This window comes from Lissotriton vulgaris, chromosome 4_1 (assembly GCF_964263255.1).
Source record: "Lissotriton vulgaris chromosome 4_1, aLisVul1.2, whole genome shotgun sequence".
NCBI lineage: Eukaryota > Metazoa > Chordata > Amphibia > Caudata > Salamandridae > Lissotriton > Lissotriton vulgaris.
In genome coordinates this window covers 672,183,862-672,201,327 of record NC_141691.1, presented here as the reverse complement: position 1 = coordinate 672,201,327, position 17,466 = coordinate 672,183,862, and the positions used below count along the sequence as shown (strand labels likewise).

At 43.0% G+C, this 17,466-nt stretch overlaps 1 protein-coding gene across 1 annotated transcript in view; it reads left to right on the top strand.

Moving 5' to 3' along the window:
• The window catches only part of RAB31 (RAB31, member RAS oncogene family), a 321,603-nt gene that overhangs the window by 171,842 nt on the left and 132,295 nt on the right, over positions 1–17,466 (top strand). Inside the window, exon 3 of the mRNA XM_086964939.1 lies at positions 2,957–3,038. Coding sequence (XP_086821065.1) covers positions 2,957–3,038 — 82 coding nt within the window. The remainder of the gene's footprint in view (positions 1–2,956; positions 3,039–17,466) is intronic.

The following is a 17,466-nucleotide window of genomic DNA, read 5'->3' as shown; positions in this document are numbered from 1 at the left end:
TTTCCTCCACATCGCAACGGAAACAGGTGCGTTTCTTTGGGGGGGGGGCGGTGACCCCCCAAACACCCCCTTTTTTTCAAATGTCTTTTTGGGGGGGGGCCCTAAACCCCCTTTTTTAATTTTAGCCTTTAACACACATGCCTTTACTACGTATCTCGTAGTAAAGGTATGCGTGGTAAAGACTATTCGTGGTAACCACGCATGCGTTGTGATGCATGCGTGGTTAAGGTTATCCTTGGAAACGGCCGCGTTGTAGTGGCTGTTTCCCTTACCAACATTGACCCATCCTCAAGCCATTGACGATGAACCACCTTTCAGTAAAACTCAATGCGACACAATAAAATTAAACAACATACTCAGATTGCCTTTACATCCCAACACCCTGAATGCCAGATGAGCCCGCCAGGGTACAAGCACCTGAGCTTTTGGTGAATCCAGGACCACTAATGTATTTCAAAACAATTTGAAAGGTGTTGACTGCATTACCGTAGGTGCAGTGATGTTCTGTTCTCTGCAACAATCTAAGAGCAGCTGCAGGAGCAAATAAGAGTGATGCTTGAAAAGGAGAAATACGGTGGTCTGACATAGCATGGGAGAACATGTACATTTCTGATGCCCAAGAGTAAGTCTTAACAGACACTGTTTGAAAATCTGAGTTAGTTTGAAGAAGTAGTGAGATAATATAATATTACAGCCACAAATTGTGTCCAGGAAGTAAGGTGATTCCTGGGAATCAACACCTGTTTTGTGCAGCTCCATCTGAACCTGGAAGCACTCCCAGAGCCCCTCAGAGCATCACTGTGCAGCTAAATAGAGTGCAGAAGGGCATTACAAAATCAGGAGGTATTCCTGGCCATCACAACTTTGCTGATGACTGTTTTGAACACGGATCTCCTTGACTCGATGATGCCACTGAACTCGAGGTCCATACCATCCCTGCGAGATAGGGCTGTTCAACAGCAGGACAGCAACAGTAGGTGCCCACTTTCCATTACTTATGGGCGATCATGCCCACAAAACAAAGTATTCCAAAGTTACGTTCTGTTTGGGTGTATACGAAATGGAAACACACCTCAAGCTACTTACTCAAGCCGGCCTCTTCTGTGGATATTGCAGCTGTAGAAATAAAGTGATAGTGTGTCCTAGCAAGGGACATGCGACTCAGCACACTACCGACCCCATCGACCGACTCTTACTATCCCCGCACGTTCAAAGAGGCAGTCAAAGAACAAGGCATTTCTACCATCAACTGGACCTGGAGGCAGTTATATAGCTCTGACGCAGACAAAGCGCTTTCAGGGAAAGGAAGGGAAATGGGTAAATTTGGGCAGAATCATGAAGAATAGTAGTAGTTGGCACTGGAACTATAGCAGTAACTCTGGCCCAACCTACGCGCCTGTCAGAAATGATGAGGGTTCATAAACCCTACAATATCGTCTTCAGTACACAGCAGTGTCCAGAGAGGTACAGGAAGCGAGTTCCACCTGGAGGAGTCCTGCATGAACGTTCTGTTCACCGAAAAGTTTGTATCTTGTCCAGATATAAATATTGTTATTTATCTTAGACATCTGGCCATCTGGCATGATGTCAACGGTTTAGCAAGGTAAATGGGTGCGTGACCATCAAGGTTGTGTGCACAAGGGATGAGACCCTGAGTTCGGCCCTCTGGTTGGGTGGGAGCCAATGAGATGCATCAGTCCTGGCGAGAGATGGCCAGTGTCCTTCAAACGTCGTATGAAACATTTTCATATTATTGTGCTCCTTGAAGTTCATCCATTGTTTTTGGCGACTCACATAATAACAAACAATTGTTGGGGAAAGTATAAAGGCAACATAATAGTGGAATTGGAACATTTTGTGTTGATTGCATACATTACTTGTGCATGTTTAGGGAAATTGACCTATACTAATTCACAATTGTATAGTAATGTCATTCATGTACACAGAGAACAACAAAAACGTGATGGTGGAGTGGATTAATCTGGCACGTGCCAAATTCTCGAGTCGCATTTTAGTAGATCATTTTCTTGACTCTTACCACCTCAGACAGAAGCCAGCCATTTATAACTCAGCCTTGCTTCTGCTCCAGTACCGCTAGCACAGCCTGAACTTTCTGGTCACACTCCTTTGAACAGAAATGCAGGCAACCTCAGACGGGTTTCAGCCTGATTGGGCCTTGTCAGTAAGGTGCATCTTGAGCTCTATGTACAGTGAGCACAGGGGCCATGTCCAGGCATAGCCCTCCCATCTAGGGCAATTCATAGAGAAAAACAAATAAGTGATTGATTGAATGCTGGACAATCTCATTCACTGGTAAGTAGCCAAGGCCACATTCCAGTGCATCAATTTTTTTGCACACCTTGCCACCTTGGACAAGAACCAGCCATATTCAAATCCGCCTTGGTCCTGTTCCAATAGGAACAGTCTACCATACACTGCCAGGACAGTTTCCTCTAACTGGAACACCAGCACCCCCAGACTGGTTTCAATGTGTTTTGACCTCGTAGTGCGATGTGTCTAACATCCCACGGCACAGTGAACAGGGGACCCAGTCTGGACTTATGGCTGGTCTCTGCCTAAAGTGGCACAGTGGGTGACAAACAATGGACTAGAATCCTTTCCATCACTTTGTTGTTTTTTGCATTCTTTACCCTTGTGCATAAATAACCATACAACCAATACACCTGAGTTACATAGATATTCATTGTACTTGGCAATTCATTGTAAACTATGCACGTTTGTACGCCTAAAACAGGAGTAATTTCCATATTTACTCCGGTGTGAATTGCACACTGTTTCATTTCTACCTTATCTCATTTTACAGATCTAGGTAAAACGTCATCATCCAATCTCTCGGGGGGATTTGAAAGTACATGCAGATGGTAGTTTTGAAATTGCTAATTTTTGGAACCCATAAAAATCTGATTAATCATTCAATATTATTTCACAATTTCAGCGCATCCTTTATGACGAAAACGGTGCCTTGTGGTAATGAACTTCATAAGTTTCTCATCTGGGACACAGCTGGCCAGGAGCGTGTAAGTATGCCACAGTGGCCTTCATTAACTTCTGCTTTGGGACAAAAAACACTGTTCAACGACGAAAAGGATCCCTGATTCAGTTTACAGATTTGCCAAACCACAATGCTGCTTTATTCCACCATTTTATGCGAATTTCAACTACTAAAATCTCCCAGTCTGCCTTTGAAAGAGGAAGTTACTTAAAGCTATAATTTCCGACAGAGTTTTCTCACGCTGGTTGTTGACAGCTGTTAAAAGCATGGCTGCTGTTCCTAATTTTTACCAACTGCGGGACTGTACAAAACTAAGTAGAATATATCCACTTATCCATTCATTTTACTCCCACATCTCTGTCTTGTCTTTTCATTTCAGCTTTCACAGTTTAAGTTATTCTGCAAGTGCAGAAAGACAATTATGTATGTAGCATTTGCAAAGTGCCAACAGGTAGCGAACCGCTATTCAGGGTCAAATGCAAAGATAGGGTAAACAGGTGAATACAGGTGTGACTGGGTTTTGTTAGGGGAAGTGGATTCTTTCTGCTTTATGATTGTGCTTTCCTTAAAGAGGTGTGTCTTGAACTTTTTCTTAATTAAAAATGTATTAATAATTGTGTTCTATTTTAAGAAAATGTTTTTTACTTTATATAAAAAGTAATTATATTATAAGTGTTTTAAATAATGTAATTATTTTAACATCAGGTCCTATGGGGTTTTATTTTAAGTTCGGACCTCCATTATTTTCTCTAGTTGGTTGCTGAAGTACATGTGAGTGGCCATGGCTTTGGGCTGGAGTACATTACACCTGTTGTGGGTCCTTTGTGGCTGCATTAACTATAGAAGGGCAATTTGAGAACAGAAAGGGGCGTGCTCTTATGTGGTTGAGTACGTGCCCCAGCGTAACCCTTCTGTAACCTTCCCTTAACGTCTTCTTATTCCCCATTTCTCAGCCACTGCTGCATTTCCTTCCGCAAATACTACTAAAACATACACTTATGTCTGTGAGATTTTCACAGTCCTGACCGAGATCTCCACACATAAAAGATAGGAAAGGCAGAGGCGGAGACCTCTGCACGTAGGTATATAAATAAACATTTTTAGTACGTTACTAGTATTACAAAATGTCCTATAAAATGCAGATGCCACACCCACGGCAAGGAGAAAGCCACCTATACCTCTAAATGACAAAATCTATCAGATAACGCCATATCACCAGAGACGTCATGTTTCAGGCCATGGCTCTCATGTATCAGAAAATAGCATTATGGGAGCTGTAGTCCTGATACTTTGCATTCTGACAATTGCAGCTATTTGGGGAAGGAGAAAACAGCTATCTGGTAACTTTGTTGAGCAGAGTACATTTAAGGGTCCTAGGTATGTTTAAGGCTCATTGGTTGTTAACAATGTGAACAGAGAGCTCCCTACAACATCTTTATTTAATGTGCATGAACTTCATGCCTGAAGTGGATGCTCTGAGGATGGTTTTTATTTTATCGTCCATGGCTCTGTCATTCATCAGGAAACAGCAGACAGACAAGGAGATAAGCCTATCATTGAGAGCCTGCAGTTTACCAAAAAACACCCATTTGCATGTCTCCCTCTACAAATACAAATGGATATTCATAGCCTTTTTCCCCCGCTATAATATTATTTTTAAATATCACTTCTTATCACAGTTTTGATGTGCTCTACATAACATGTGCTACTGTGACCCAGTTCAGTGGTACTCAATGTACTGACTTCGTAAAATGAAAGACTGTAATTGTCTTGCTGGTATTCAAACTTGAGACCTCCAGGTCACAACAAATGCCATAAGTTAGTCTCAGCCAGCTCCGATCTCACTGTTTGAATGTGCTAACTAAAATTTCCATTGTGCATCACATTTTGGTCTAGTTTTCAAGATGATCAATGTGGACTGGAACCTACCCCTCTATGCTTTAGTCACTTATATTACCAGGCAAAGAGGCTTCCCTAGGCATGTTTTACTCTAACATAAATTGGTTTTGCTTCTCCTTTCATGGCTCCTCGATCTGGTTTATAGAAATGCACATTTTCATATAAGTTCCTGTTTGGACTAGTTGGATAATGTGAGGTCTGATGTTCACAGATGCCGGTCAGGGCAGGAGAGGGCATATGTTGGACCATGTGGAATGCCCAAGAAACCCTCCGGTGACCTCAGCGACCTTAAGAATTACCACCCCATCTCGATGGTGCCCTTCTGGGCCAAGGTCGAAGAGAAAGCCATCAATCACCAGCTCACAGATCACCTGGAAGGAAACAACCTACTCAATGCTACCGAGTCCGGCTTCTGCTCCAACCACAGCATCCAGACTGCCTTGATCGCTGCAACTAACGACATCAGAGCAATTCTCAACAGTGGCAAAACAGCAGCCCTGATCCTCCTTAACCTCTAAGTGGCCTTTGACACCATATCCCACCATACCCTCATCACCAGGTTACATCACATCGGCGTCAGAGGAAACGCTCTCAAGTGGATCACCTCCTTCCTCACAGGATGCACACAGATAATCCGCCTACCGCCCCATCATCTCCAAACCCAAGAGCATCATCTGCAGAGTCCCAGAAGGATCCTCCCTCAGCCCCACCCTCATCAATGCCTACATGACTCAGTTGGCCGAAATCGCTTACATCTACGGACTCAACATCATCTCATACGCTGACGGCACACAGCTCATCCACTCTCTCACAGAAGACACTGCCAGCCCCAGAGTCAACTTCCAGAACGTCATGACCAACGTCGTCAACTGGATGAGATTCAACTGCCTGAAGCTGAACATGGACAAGACGGAAGTGCTCATCTTCGGAAAGAACACCTACCCATGGGACAACACATGGTGGTCCACCTCACTCGGACCCTCACCTACTCCCATTAACTATGCCTACAACCTCGGCATCATCCTGAACAGAAACCTCTCTATGAAGCGCCAGGTTAACTTAGTAGCCTCCCTCTGCATCCACACCCTCTGCATGCTTTGTAATAATTTCAGGTGGATCCCCACCAGCACCAGGAAAACAGTGACTCAAGCCCTCATCACCAGCCGACTAGGCTATGGAAATGCACACTGTGCTGGAACCACCACCCATCTCCTCAAACATCTACAGGTCATACAGGACACCTGAGCCTCCCCAAATGGACCAACATCACCCCCTTAATTAGAAACATCCAAGTGCCTCCCGTCCAGAAGAGGTGCCAGTTCAAACTGCTGAATCTACAACACTGGATCCTCCTGCATCAATCACCGCCTGACCTACCACCAGCTGACCAGACACCTCCGATCTGCCTCCCTCAACCTTGCACACATCACCTGGATCTGGCAGAGCCCCAGTGGAGGTCGTTCTTTCTCTTACCTGGCCGCCAAGTCCTGGAACAACCTCCCACTCCACCTCCAAACCTCCCCTTCACTCACCGACTTCAAGAAGGGACTCAAGACTATTTTATCATCCTACATATGCCCCCATTACTAGTGTCTTGTAGTAATCCCTGTCATTTCCCTCCTGTGGAATTATAACTACAGATGGTCCTGGTAACTCTGGGGGTGGGGGAGGAGAGGGGGGGGGGGGGTAAAGCTACTCGTAATGAAGTTGGTAATCAGTGTGCATTTGAACTTTCACGTTGTTGCACCCAGTGCATCTTTAACAGGCAGCTGAATGCAATTGCTCGCTCTCTGCTTCAGCAGACATATTCCTGCCTCCTTGTTAAAGTAGCCTGTTTGCTGCTTAGGTATAACCTCCTGACATGTGCTGCACCGTCGCTACAGTAGGCCTGGCCCAACCTGGTGAACTACCCTGGATCACATTAGTCTACAAACTATTAAACGGAGAGAATCACTGATTTTTCCTGGAAACAGATTGGGATTTTGATTAAGATTCATTAAAGGGAAGTTTTCTCTCTGATATAAAGCTGTCAGGCGCTGAATATTTTACAAATGAAACACTGCAGCTGTCCGCAGCCCCTGCAGGGGGCCTGTCCAGAAGGGCGGCCCTTTAGTGCTATTTTGGCACTGCCCTCCGCCGCTCTAGTCGTAGGGGCCTTCTGCAGGAGCCCACTTGCCAGGTCGCCACTGTGGCCTCCTTCCGGTGCGCCAGGTGGAGGGGAAGGCATATAAGCCTCCCCCACCTCTCCTGGCGGTCTCTGTTTGCCAGCCTCACCGTCTTAGCACTGACGGGGTGTCCCACTGAGCTGGCTCACCAGGCGGCGGGGGCAGGATAGGTTGGCACAGCTGCCCGCTCTTGGATCATCCGTAAGATAACCCACATATTGCATACTCTTGTATGGAATAAACCTGCAGCAATATTTTCCCATAACAAAGTTGTCTTGTGTATTTATTCATTCTTGCATGCTCAGAGTGGGGGGTGGGAAAAGTTGCCAGTAATGACACTATGCATTTATCTCCTCCGGGTCCCATGTTGGTACATAAGCACATGCACGTCTAGAGAGTAACCATTGACGTTCCCTTACCAGCGCTGAATTTCAAACTAAAATCAACCCTGGCAAAAATGTTAAGCAGCCCCATTCTGCAGGAGGTCACACTCCGAAAGGGGCATGGGAACACGGTCTCCTCGTAGGACCCCACTCTGCTCTATAAGCAGCCCCTCGTCTGCAGGCTACAGGGCAAATGCCAGAGTTGCATGCAGTACTTTTTAACTGGTGGTGTAAAACACCATCCTCCCTGTCCCCCCTCACCCCCAAATTACAAGAAACCGGCTGATCCATTCTCTACAGGGAGGCAGAAAAGACTCTACACTCAAAAGGAGGCATTAAAGCAAGAATGGTTGTACTGCAAGATTGTCCTATGAGCCCTTGAGCGCCACCAGGAGAGCAAAATGGAGCCCCAGTTGGGTAACAGGCTGATCCAACTGGGACTCATGAGGAGTCAGAGAGGATCTTCAGTCATGCTTGTTAGTAGCTATTGTGGTGCTAAGGTCACAATTGTGATGCTTTGTTTGCCCATCTCTGGTTTAATGGCGACACCCAGTGTTGGCTTAGGTTACCTGCGGATCGAAAATGTATCCCCACAATTCGGCAATCTTGTTCTTTCAATATATAGGTTTATCAATGACAGTGCAGGCCCTTGAAAAGCATGGGGCATGGGGCATGGGGCATTAAGTCCCAGCTGCTGACACCCACCCCAATTTCAAAGGCTCTGTCTTCAAGATGTCATGCACACATCTTGTTGTGACCTTGGGTTTGTGATAAACGAGATTCATCTTATCAGCTGTTTTCAAAAGGCTCCAGTATTGCAGGACCGTCCTGAACAGTATATTGGGCATAGATTCCACCCCTCCCGAGAGCTGCTTACCTTTCATAAAAGTCATCAGTGCAATTGTTCTGTTATGTCTAGGGCTCCTGGTTTTCTGGCATTTGTTTTGATAGCTCTGTCTGTATTTATTCATATTTATTTTTGCCAATTTTACCTGTATTTATCCTTATTAATGTTGTGTTTAAGGTAAAATTATATATTGCAAAAACTTAAGGGGTAGATTTACGAGCCCCTTGCGCCACGTTTACGCCGATGTTGCGTCACGCAAGGCGGCGTAAACGTGGCGCATCCCTACGAGGCATTTACAACGTGACTCATCTATGGAGATGCGTCACGGTGTAAGGCCCTGCGCCACATGAAACCTGCGTCAGGTTTCATGTAGGCGTTCCGGTGCAGGGGGGCGTTCCGTCGCAGGAACGCCCCTGGAAAGTGACTCGGTGAAATCTACAAGATTTCACTGAGTCACTTTCCCAAAGCTGCTACGTCAATTCCTTACGCCTGCTTGAAGCAGGCGTAAGGAGTGACGCACTATGTAATGTATGGGTGGCCCCTGTGCATTGCAGGAGTTTCGTCACGCTTGCGACGCGACTCCAGCAATGCGCCGCCCGTAAGCCAAAAGATGCGTCACGCATCTGGCCTTCCTTGCACCATGGTGCGCTGCATTGTAAATGCGAACAGGGAACATATAAAACATTTTCACAAGAATTAATCCAAAGCAGTTGTTGGGATCCACACAGTTTTATTCACTATGGGATCAGGTATAATTAATACACATATCATAGCAAATAGTCAACTGTATTAAATGTCATACAGTGCCCCAGGAAGGAGAGAAGGGGTGATAGTGTGGAGGTAGGGGAGTGATAGGAATATGTGACAGTAAAATCAGCAATTCGAAACATTTTTCATGCCATAACTTGTATAGCAAAGGTGCCACAATAAAATGGCGACATTATTTTCATGAAGGCATACAACACAATGTACAATATATATACAGATATTAGCATGTGTGGTTCCCGAAATTAGAAAGACCGTTGACGTTTCGACCCTCTGAGACTGCAGGAAGAATTAGCCTTGCTGCGGGGTCTTCATCAGGACCGGGGACGGGGCAGAGGACCACAAGGTCAGAGAATGTCCGCGTGGTCTTTTAGTAATTTAAAGCAATGGCGGTTTCTGAATCTGCACCGAAAAACGGCGAAGCAAGATGGGCCGATATTCAGTCAATTAGGATATAGTGGTGATAGCATCCACGGTTCAATTCGTCAGTATACAGTCTGAATGCTCCGTACGAGGGCAGCCGATCGGCCACGCGGACATTCTCTGACCTTGTGGTCCTCTGCCCCTTCCCCGGTCCTGATGAAGACCCCGCAGCAAGGCTAATTCTTCCTGCAGTCTCAGAGGGTCGAAACGTCGACGGTCTTTCTAATTTCGGCAACCACACATGCTAATATCTGTATATATATTGTACATTGTGTTGTATGCCTTCATGAAAATAATGTCGCCATTTTATTGTGGCACCTTTGCTATACAAGTTATGGCATGAAAAATGTTTCGAATTGCTGATTTTACTGTCACATAATCCCATCACTCCCCTACCTCCACACTATCACCCCTTCTCTCCTTCCTGGGGCACTGTATGACCTTTAATACAGTTGACTATTTGCTATGATATGTGTATTAATTATACCTGATCCCATAGTGAATAAAACTTTGTGGATCCCAACAACTGTTTTGGATTAATTTTTGTGAAAATGTTTTATATGTTCCCTGTTCACACTGGGACCCATTCCTCTTAGTACTTGCTAAACCCAGGTCCCAGTGACTTTATTGGGTAACCCCCTTGTATACTAATTGCATTGTAAATGCGGCGCACCATGGGTGGCGGAGCTGTGGCGCACAATAACTTTGATCAGTCCAAGGGTCTGGTAAAGTGTAAGACTGAGCTAACTATAGACATGGTGGTACCGTAAGATTCATATTGGGTTTCTGCAAAAAGAGCTTCCATAAAGATTCTCAGTATAATTAATACCAAAAACATCTTTGAAGGCGTATGAGGACTTAAAAAAAATTAAAAAAAATAAATAAATAACTGGCGCATCCCTGGGGATGCGCCAGTTATTGTACATCTGCCCCTTAGTACATTGCCAGATTTATTTGATTGATAAATATAAAGTCATGCCTGAATGCTTACCGAGTTTCTCTATATGCAATAGAAATATACTCATCTGAAAGAAATTACATTGTAAAACAAGTTAAATGATTGTACAGCTATTTAATCTTCCTTATAAAACCAGCTCCCCTTACAATCAGTATGCGAAGCTACCGACTTGGCAGATTAACCTTAGTGAGAACTCTCAAAAAAAAGACACATTTACTGTTTTTCTTCACAGTTAGAAATACTGATATGAAAAAATGGCTTATTGTCCCTTCTTATCTATAAAAAAATAAGCAAAAACGGAAAACTGAAAACCTTAGTTATGTTAACAGAGACTCGTCTAGCTCTTTTCAGCATTAATATTGAGATGGTAGCATGCCCTTGTTGCTTCTAGTATGTAGGGACCCTCCTGGAACATGTAAGGATTAGGATACATCAAAATAATATGTATACAGTCCCAGTGTACTTCAGCTACGGTGTGTCAAGTTACTTGGGTTTGTTGTAACTCGCTTCTGCCATATGAATTGGAACAGAGAGGTCTTACGTTTTATAGAATTGTTGGCCATTTACCCATGTACTAGCCGAGGGCTACTGTTACCACAAGTGAAACGAAAATGATTTATTCAGCCACAAATACGTATCCTTGAAGACTTCAGTGGTTGGAATCGGATATGTCTGTTCTTCTATTCAAAAACACCCCCACCCTCCACGTTTGATAAAATTGCACAAACATTAACAATTCACTCTAGGTGCTCAATAGAGGGGGATCCGTTCTCGCGTGGGAAATTGTACGGTCATTATTTAATTTTCAGATTCATCTTTAACGTTCTTTGTCATTATTATTTTTGCTCACACATTTCTTTGGTGTTTTGCCTGACTTTGCCATGGCGCCTATTTGTGATACACTTAGGAAATATCGCTCCCTGGTGTCAAAAGGAAGAAAAAAGCTAATTTGCGGAATATGGTTTATAAATGACTGACAACAGGCATTTGTGGCATGATACTGCCACCTACTGCAGACTTCTGCTCATGGCTGAATTTATGGTGTTCTATTGAGGGCAGTAATATTGTTCCTGGATTTTGAAGTTTGATCGATTTTGTATCCTGTGATTCATTTATATTATTGAAAACGTGGTTTTCCTTAAGTTGGCATTGATTCACCAAATAATTTCTTATTTATGTTTTAAATATCTGTTTAATGAATTAAAAGCAGTTTTCAAAGTAGAGGAAAAGAACATCTTTCGAGAATTCATAGGAGAATTTAAGAGAATCATGTCAGTCTCAGCTTGTGTATACTGGGGACATATATTGACTATTTATGATTTTTATTTAGTAAGATATGTATATGTTCTTAGCCTGGTAAAAAAGGAAACAAAAATGATCAAACTAAGCTCTTCATCAAACTACGTCTTTCTATCTGAATACTACCTTTAATGTAAATCTCCTGAGTGCTTGGTGTTTATAATTTCACTGGCTAACCTTTTTCCTTCAAAATGCTATTAGACCATCTTTTGGTAAGTTCACAGGCGAAAACGATATTCAAACATTTGTTCACCTCCATACCATTTGACTTCCCTGGAACCCTCACTTTTTCTTCTACACCACTAGAAAGTTTCTGCTATCCTTCTGCACTATGCAAGGGTATAACCAGTGCATGGAAAAGGTCTGAGTTATAGGTAATGTAGTGTGGCAAGTGAGGTGACAAGACTGCGCTTGGAGGTGCACAACTTATAATAATTTGAAAGTGGTGCATGAATTATAAATTGAAGTTATAAATATAACTTTAATAAAAATGTGTTTCAAATCGTAGTGTGGAGTGCCATTCATTGGAGCATCATTAAGTGGACTGTTGTACAGTACCGTAAAGGAGAGTGTCGTAGAGTCTAGTGATGAAGAGTGGAGTATTGTAGAGTGGAATAGAGTGGTCGTGAGGGATGTAGCAGAGTAAAGTGCTATACAGTCGAGTGGAATAGTGTATCCTATAGAGAAGTGGAGTATCATAGAGTGAATTGGCTTGGTGACCAGTGCAGTTGTGTGTTTATATAAATATAGAGTTGATTGCTATAGTGGAGTGCCGTCAACTGGAGTTGCATAAAATGGAGTGTTGTGGAGGGTAGTGTCACCAAGTAGATTGTCATAGAGTGGCATTGAGTGAGCAGAGTTTTGTAGAGAGTAGTGGCATAGGGTGGAGTTCTGTGGAGTAGAGTATCATACAACTCAGCATTGTCGAGTGGAGTGCCATTTATTTATGAGAACACAGGGCATGGTCAAGTGGGAGTTATAGTTAGTGTTGTCTGGTTAGCAAGCTGAAAAGAGTGTGTATGGAGTGGTGCTACTTATAACAATGTGAAGGTGGTGGATAAATTGTAAATGAAAGTTATAACTACAACTTAAACATTTCAAAAGTTTGTGTTGCTTAAGTTCGGTTTGTATAGGGTGGAAAAGTTTTCCTAATTATAACTAAGCTTTCACCTTTAGTTTTGTCATTGAATTTCAATGTTCTAATTTTTTTAAATAAAAATGATTCTGAAATTGTTGCAGGGATTCTGCTCATACACAGAACTGTGAACAGAGACCCAGGACCTCAGTGAATTGTGGTGTACCAAAAAACTCACCTCAGTACCTAGAACCCCTAACCGACTAGCATCAGTGTCTCATTAGCTTTCCGTCTTATAGCAAAGTTACCAATGATTAGACAACCCAGAACATGCAACTTAGCTTACTCTCAAGAATGGTGGGAATCAAGAACACTCTTTCATTTGTTATTTTCATACCAGTCCACAACGTCACTAAATAGAGACACGAAAAAGTTTAAAATGTTTATTTTAACGACGTGCTCTAAGATGCAGTATTTTTGCTAACATAAGCAGGCATATGATTAAAAATAATACGATCAGCATTGTTACAATTCCATAAAACACAAAGGGAGAAATCATATTAAAATGATAGTGGAAACAGGTCCTACAGTGCCTTGTGAACCACCCTCCCCTGCTAGAAACTAGGTTTTATAATAATAATAGAAGGTCTCTTAGGCTTGAATGGGGAACCCCATACCTCCAAGATCAGCAGAAGTGAATCACATCAGGATCAGCAAAAGCTCTCTATCTCTGGAAAAGGATTTTCTCCAAGTGCTCTAATCATGCATGCAGTGCAATATTAAAGGCGCTAGAATTTCAGTTAGCTGCAGCTGTGTTCATGTTGTGTCTAGAGAGTGGGCTGATCAGCCCGAATAGCAGCTAACATTGTTATGGTAACCTTGGAAGTTTCTGCACACACTGTACAGACTAAGGTCGCGATGTAAGTCTAGGGATGTTAAAAATAAGCCATTCTCGTGTGAATAAGTCAAGCAGTCTAACTTACAACAACAGTTTACATGTAGTGTCATGTTCAAAAACTGCAAAATAACAAAATGGCATTTAAACTTCTAAGCGTATGCTAACATAGCAATGTGTGAAAGCAAGGCCCTGCCTTCACTACAAAATAAGAGTCCAGTGTCATCAAGTGGAATGCCATTATGTGGAGTGTCACAAAGTACAGTTTGAGGAGAGTGTTGTAAAGTCTATAGTCATAGAGTGGAGCATTGTAAAGTGGAATAGAATGGAGAAGAGAAGAGTGGAGTGGCGTAGCGTACAGCGTAGTAAAGTGTTATATAGTGTGGTTGCTTGGTGTCTTATATAGTGGAGTCAATTATAATAGAGTGGAGCGGCGAGTTGTACAGTGGGCTGGTGTGTCGTACAGCAGAGTATGGTAGAACATTTTAGAGTGGAGTAGGGATAAACTAGATTCGTAGAGTGGAGTATTCTCTAGTGGAGTGCAGTGGAAGAGAGTGCCGTTTATTGGTGTGCTGCGTCATATAGTGAAGTGGGATATAGAGAGGAGTGGCGTGGCATGTCGTTGAATGTTATACTGTGTAGTACAGTAGCATAGAGTGGAGTTACATACAGTGGAGTAGAGTGCCAGACAGTGGACCGGTGCTGAGCGAAGTATGGTACAGTGGCTTAGAGTGGGATAAAGTGTAGTAGAGTGGAGTTTAGTGCAGTGGAGTACACTGGAGTAGGGTAGCTTAGAGTGAGGTAAAGTGTTAAAGTGGAGTGGCATGTCATAGACCAGAGGTCCTCAAACTTTTTTAGGTTGAGCCCCCCCAGCTGAATTTTTTTAGATGTCGGGCCCCCCCACCACTTGACAGAAATTTTTGGAATCTGGTACACTACATAATCGACTGCCATCCGCATCCGCATATCCACGCCATACCCGGCAAATAATGTTAAACAGAGTAAGAGTGTTTAGTAAACTGCAGGTTTGTGAGTGGGTGTGGTTAAATGACAGAGGCTTATTAACCAGTCTAAATCAAATTTTTCCAAGATAAATTGTGCGCAAATTATTTTTACTAGGGATTTACGTATACAGTTGAGTCATAATGGGACAGTGTTATCTGGAGCAGCCCATTCACCTCCACAGCAATAACCCTCAATTGAGGTAAATAGTTTTCTTTCCATAGCAAGCAAGGAAGGAAAGGCTAGCTCATTTATTTAAACAAGCATTTACAATGCAATGGTCTCGGCATTATTAAAGGTAGTGCTATTGGCATTGCTCATGACTTTTTTTTTATCATAAATAAATGGCAGTCATTTACATTGCCAATAGCTTAATCGTTAAATAAATGCCATTTGCCAATAGCTTAATCACTCCCAAATGCATGACCGAATGCATTTACACCCACACAGAGCCACACGCACAAAGCCACCCACATACAGAGCCACCCACACACAGCCACACACACACACACACAAACAACAAACCACATAATTCAACAACACAATTACACAACAGATCTCATACATCCACATCACAGAATTTCACATCATGCCACAAAATGCATCAGCATACCACATAATTAAATTCCACAACATACCACTCCACAACACAACATACCATTCCACTTAATTACACTCCATAACCCACAATTCCACTTCAAATTATGCCAGTGCTCAATATCATATAATTACTATCCACACAATTCCACTGCACACAATGCCAAATAATTCCACTACACCAATCCAATCCACACCACACAATTCCACAACTAACAGTTACAATCCAACCCACATATTTCTACTCCACACCACATACAGCCACTCCACTCCAAACCAAAACATATGTGTGACATAAATTATCATTTACAGCACCAATAACTAACTCTCACAAATGCAAGACCTATTGCATTGCAACTGCTTGTTTAATTTTATGACGGTAGTGGTTTTAAATACATCCCTGGCCAGTTTGGGGGCTCATGTTATAAAGATTTCCAAACAACAGAGTAAGCACGACCAATCCTGCGAGTCCCCTTTGGTGTTGTGAAGTAGATGCAAGGTGATAAATTCCACACGCTTTGCCTGGGAAAGGCTATGAGCAGATAATGTTCACACAGAGAACTTGCCTGGGGACTGGGGAGACATTTTCTCTTGGAACCAGTCCCCTTGCTGGTAACTCAGTGACTTTTGAATGCAAGGTCTGACCTCGTGACCATTTTTTATTTGCGATACCCCAAGAAGTTTCCTGTATGAAATGTATTTTCAATGCCACAGGTTTAAGAAAATTGTGATTTTTTTTATTTCATTGAGCGATTTCGCGCACCACCCGTAGATGGTCAGCCTTTTACAAATAAATAAATAAATGGACGTATGTCAGCGATTCCATTAGTAGCAGATTGAGGGACTCTAATGACAATGTCTAGGCCAGACCTGAAAATTACACCACAAGTCTAATCAGAATCTAGTCTGTAACAGAAAGGTCTGAAAAGTTACCACAGGGCAACCGGAAAGACACACAATGAGCTACTGATGGAAGATTGTGCACAATACAATTGAAAAATAACAAAAACAATAGAGTTTAATATTTGACGAGACAAGCAATACATACAATATGAAATTGAAGACTTTTAGGTGTCTCCAGTCAACAGAAAGGGCCCGGTCAATCAAGGTTATGATTACAGAACCCCTGGAGTGGAAAAGTGACAGGATATGGCAGGGTTTCCAGTGCATTATTATTCACTACATGTATATACACCCATACCACACACCTGTGCGTGTAGGCTTATTAGTTATTGCACAAGACACTCATGAAAGGAAATTTAATTTGTAGGAAGCTAGGGGAGGAGCTAAGAGCCCATGTGACTTTAATCTCCATGCTGCTGGTCGCACTTGATTAGGATGTATAGCGCTCAAAGGGGATTCAGGCAGTTTGGTCATATAGCACTAGCTTCGACAGATTTACGATCTTGTGGCACTTCAAACAGCAGTTATTAACCAATTTCAGCAGTACACGTTTTGATCAAAGGAGCTACCGCTTAATTAATTTACCCGGAAGTTAAACCTATTGTCTGCAGGGATCGCACTCAGATTTCTGCAGCAGCTACATGAACACACTGAGGTACCTGCAGCTGGGCACCAACTAAGACAAGCAATGGCATGTAAGACAAATCCCGGGAGTTGTGTGCACGCACGCGTGTGATGATGATAGATGATACTGGCAATAGACAGAAAAGAGGGAAAGCTTAGGTTCGCACTATTTTAAAAGAGCAAGATGAAAGTTTAGCTCTTACAGTGGAGTTCGCGCCCCCCCCCCCCAAGAGATGGTGTTGCGCCCCCCCTAGTGGGGCGCGCCCCATAGATTCAAGAACTCTGTCATAGACTATAGTGGTGTGAACTGCTATAGAGTGGAGTGCAGTAGTATACAGTCCAGCAAAGTGTCATAAATTGGAATACTGTGTTGTGCAGTAGAGGGTAGTGGCATGTCGTACGGTTTTGGAAAGTGTAGACGAAAGTAGAGTGGGATACAGTCTAGTAGAGTTTTGTGGAATGGTGTAGAGTACACTATTGTAGAGCGAATTGACAGACAATGTTATTAAGAACAATGGCATAGAGTGCAGTAGAGTGGAGTAGTGTACAGTGGAGTAATGTGTCATAGATTAGAGTCAAGTAAAGTGGGGTGCAGTGGCATACAAAGAGTTGTGCACA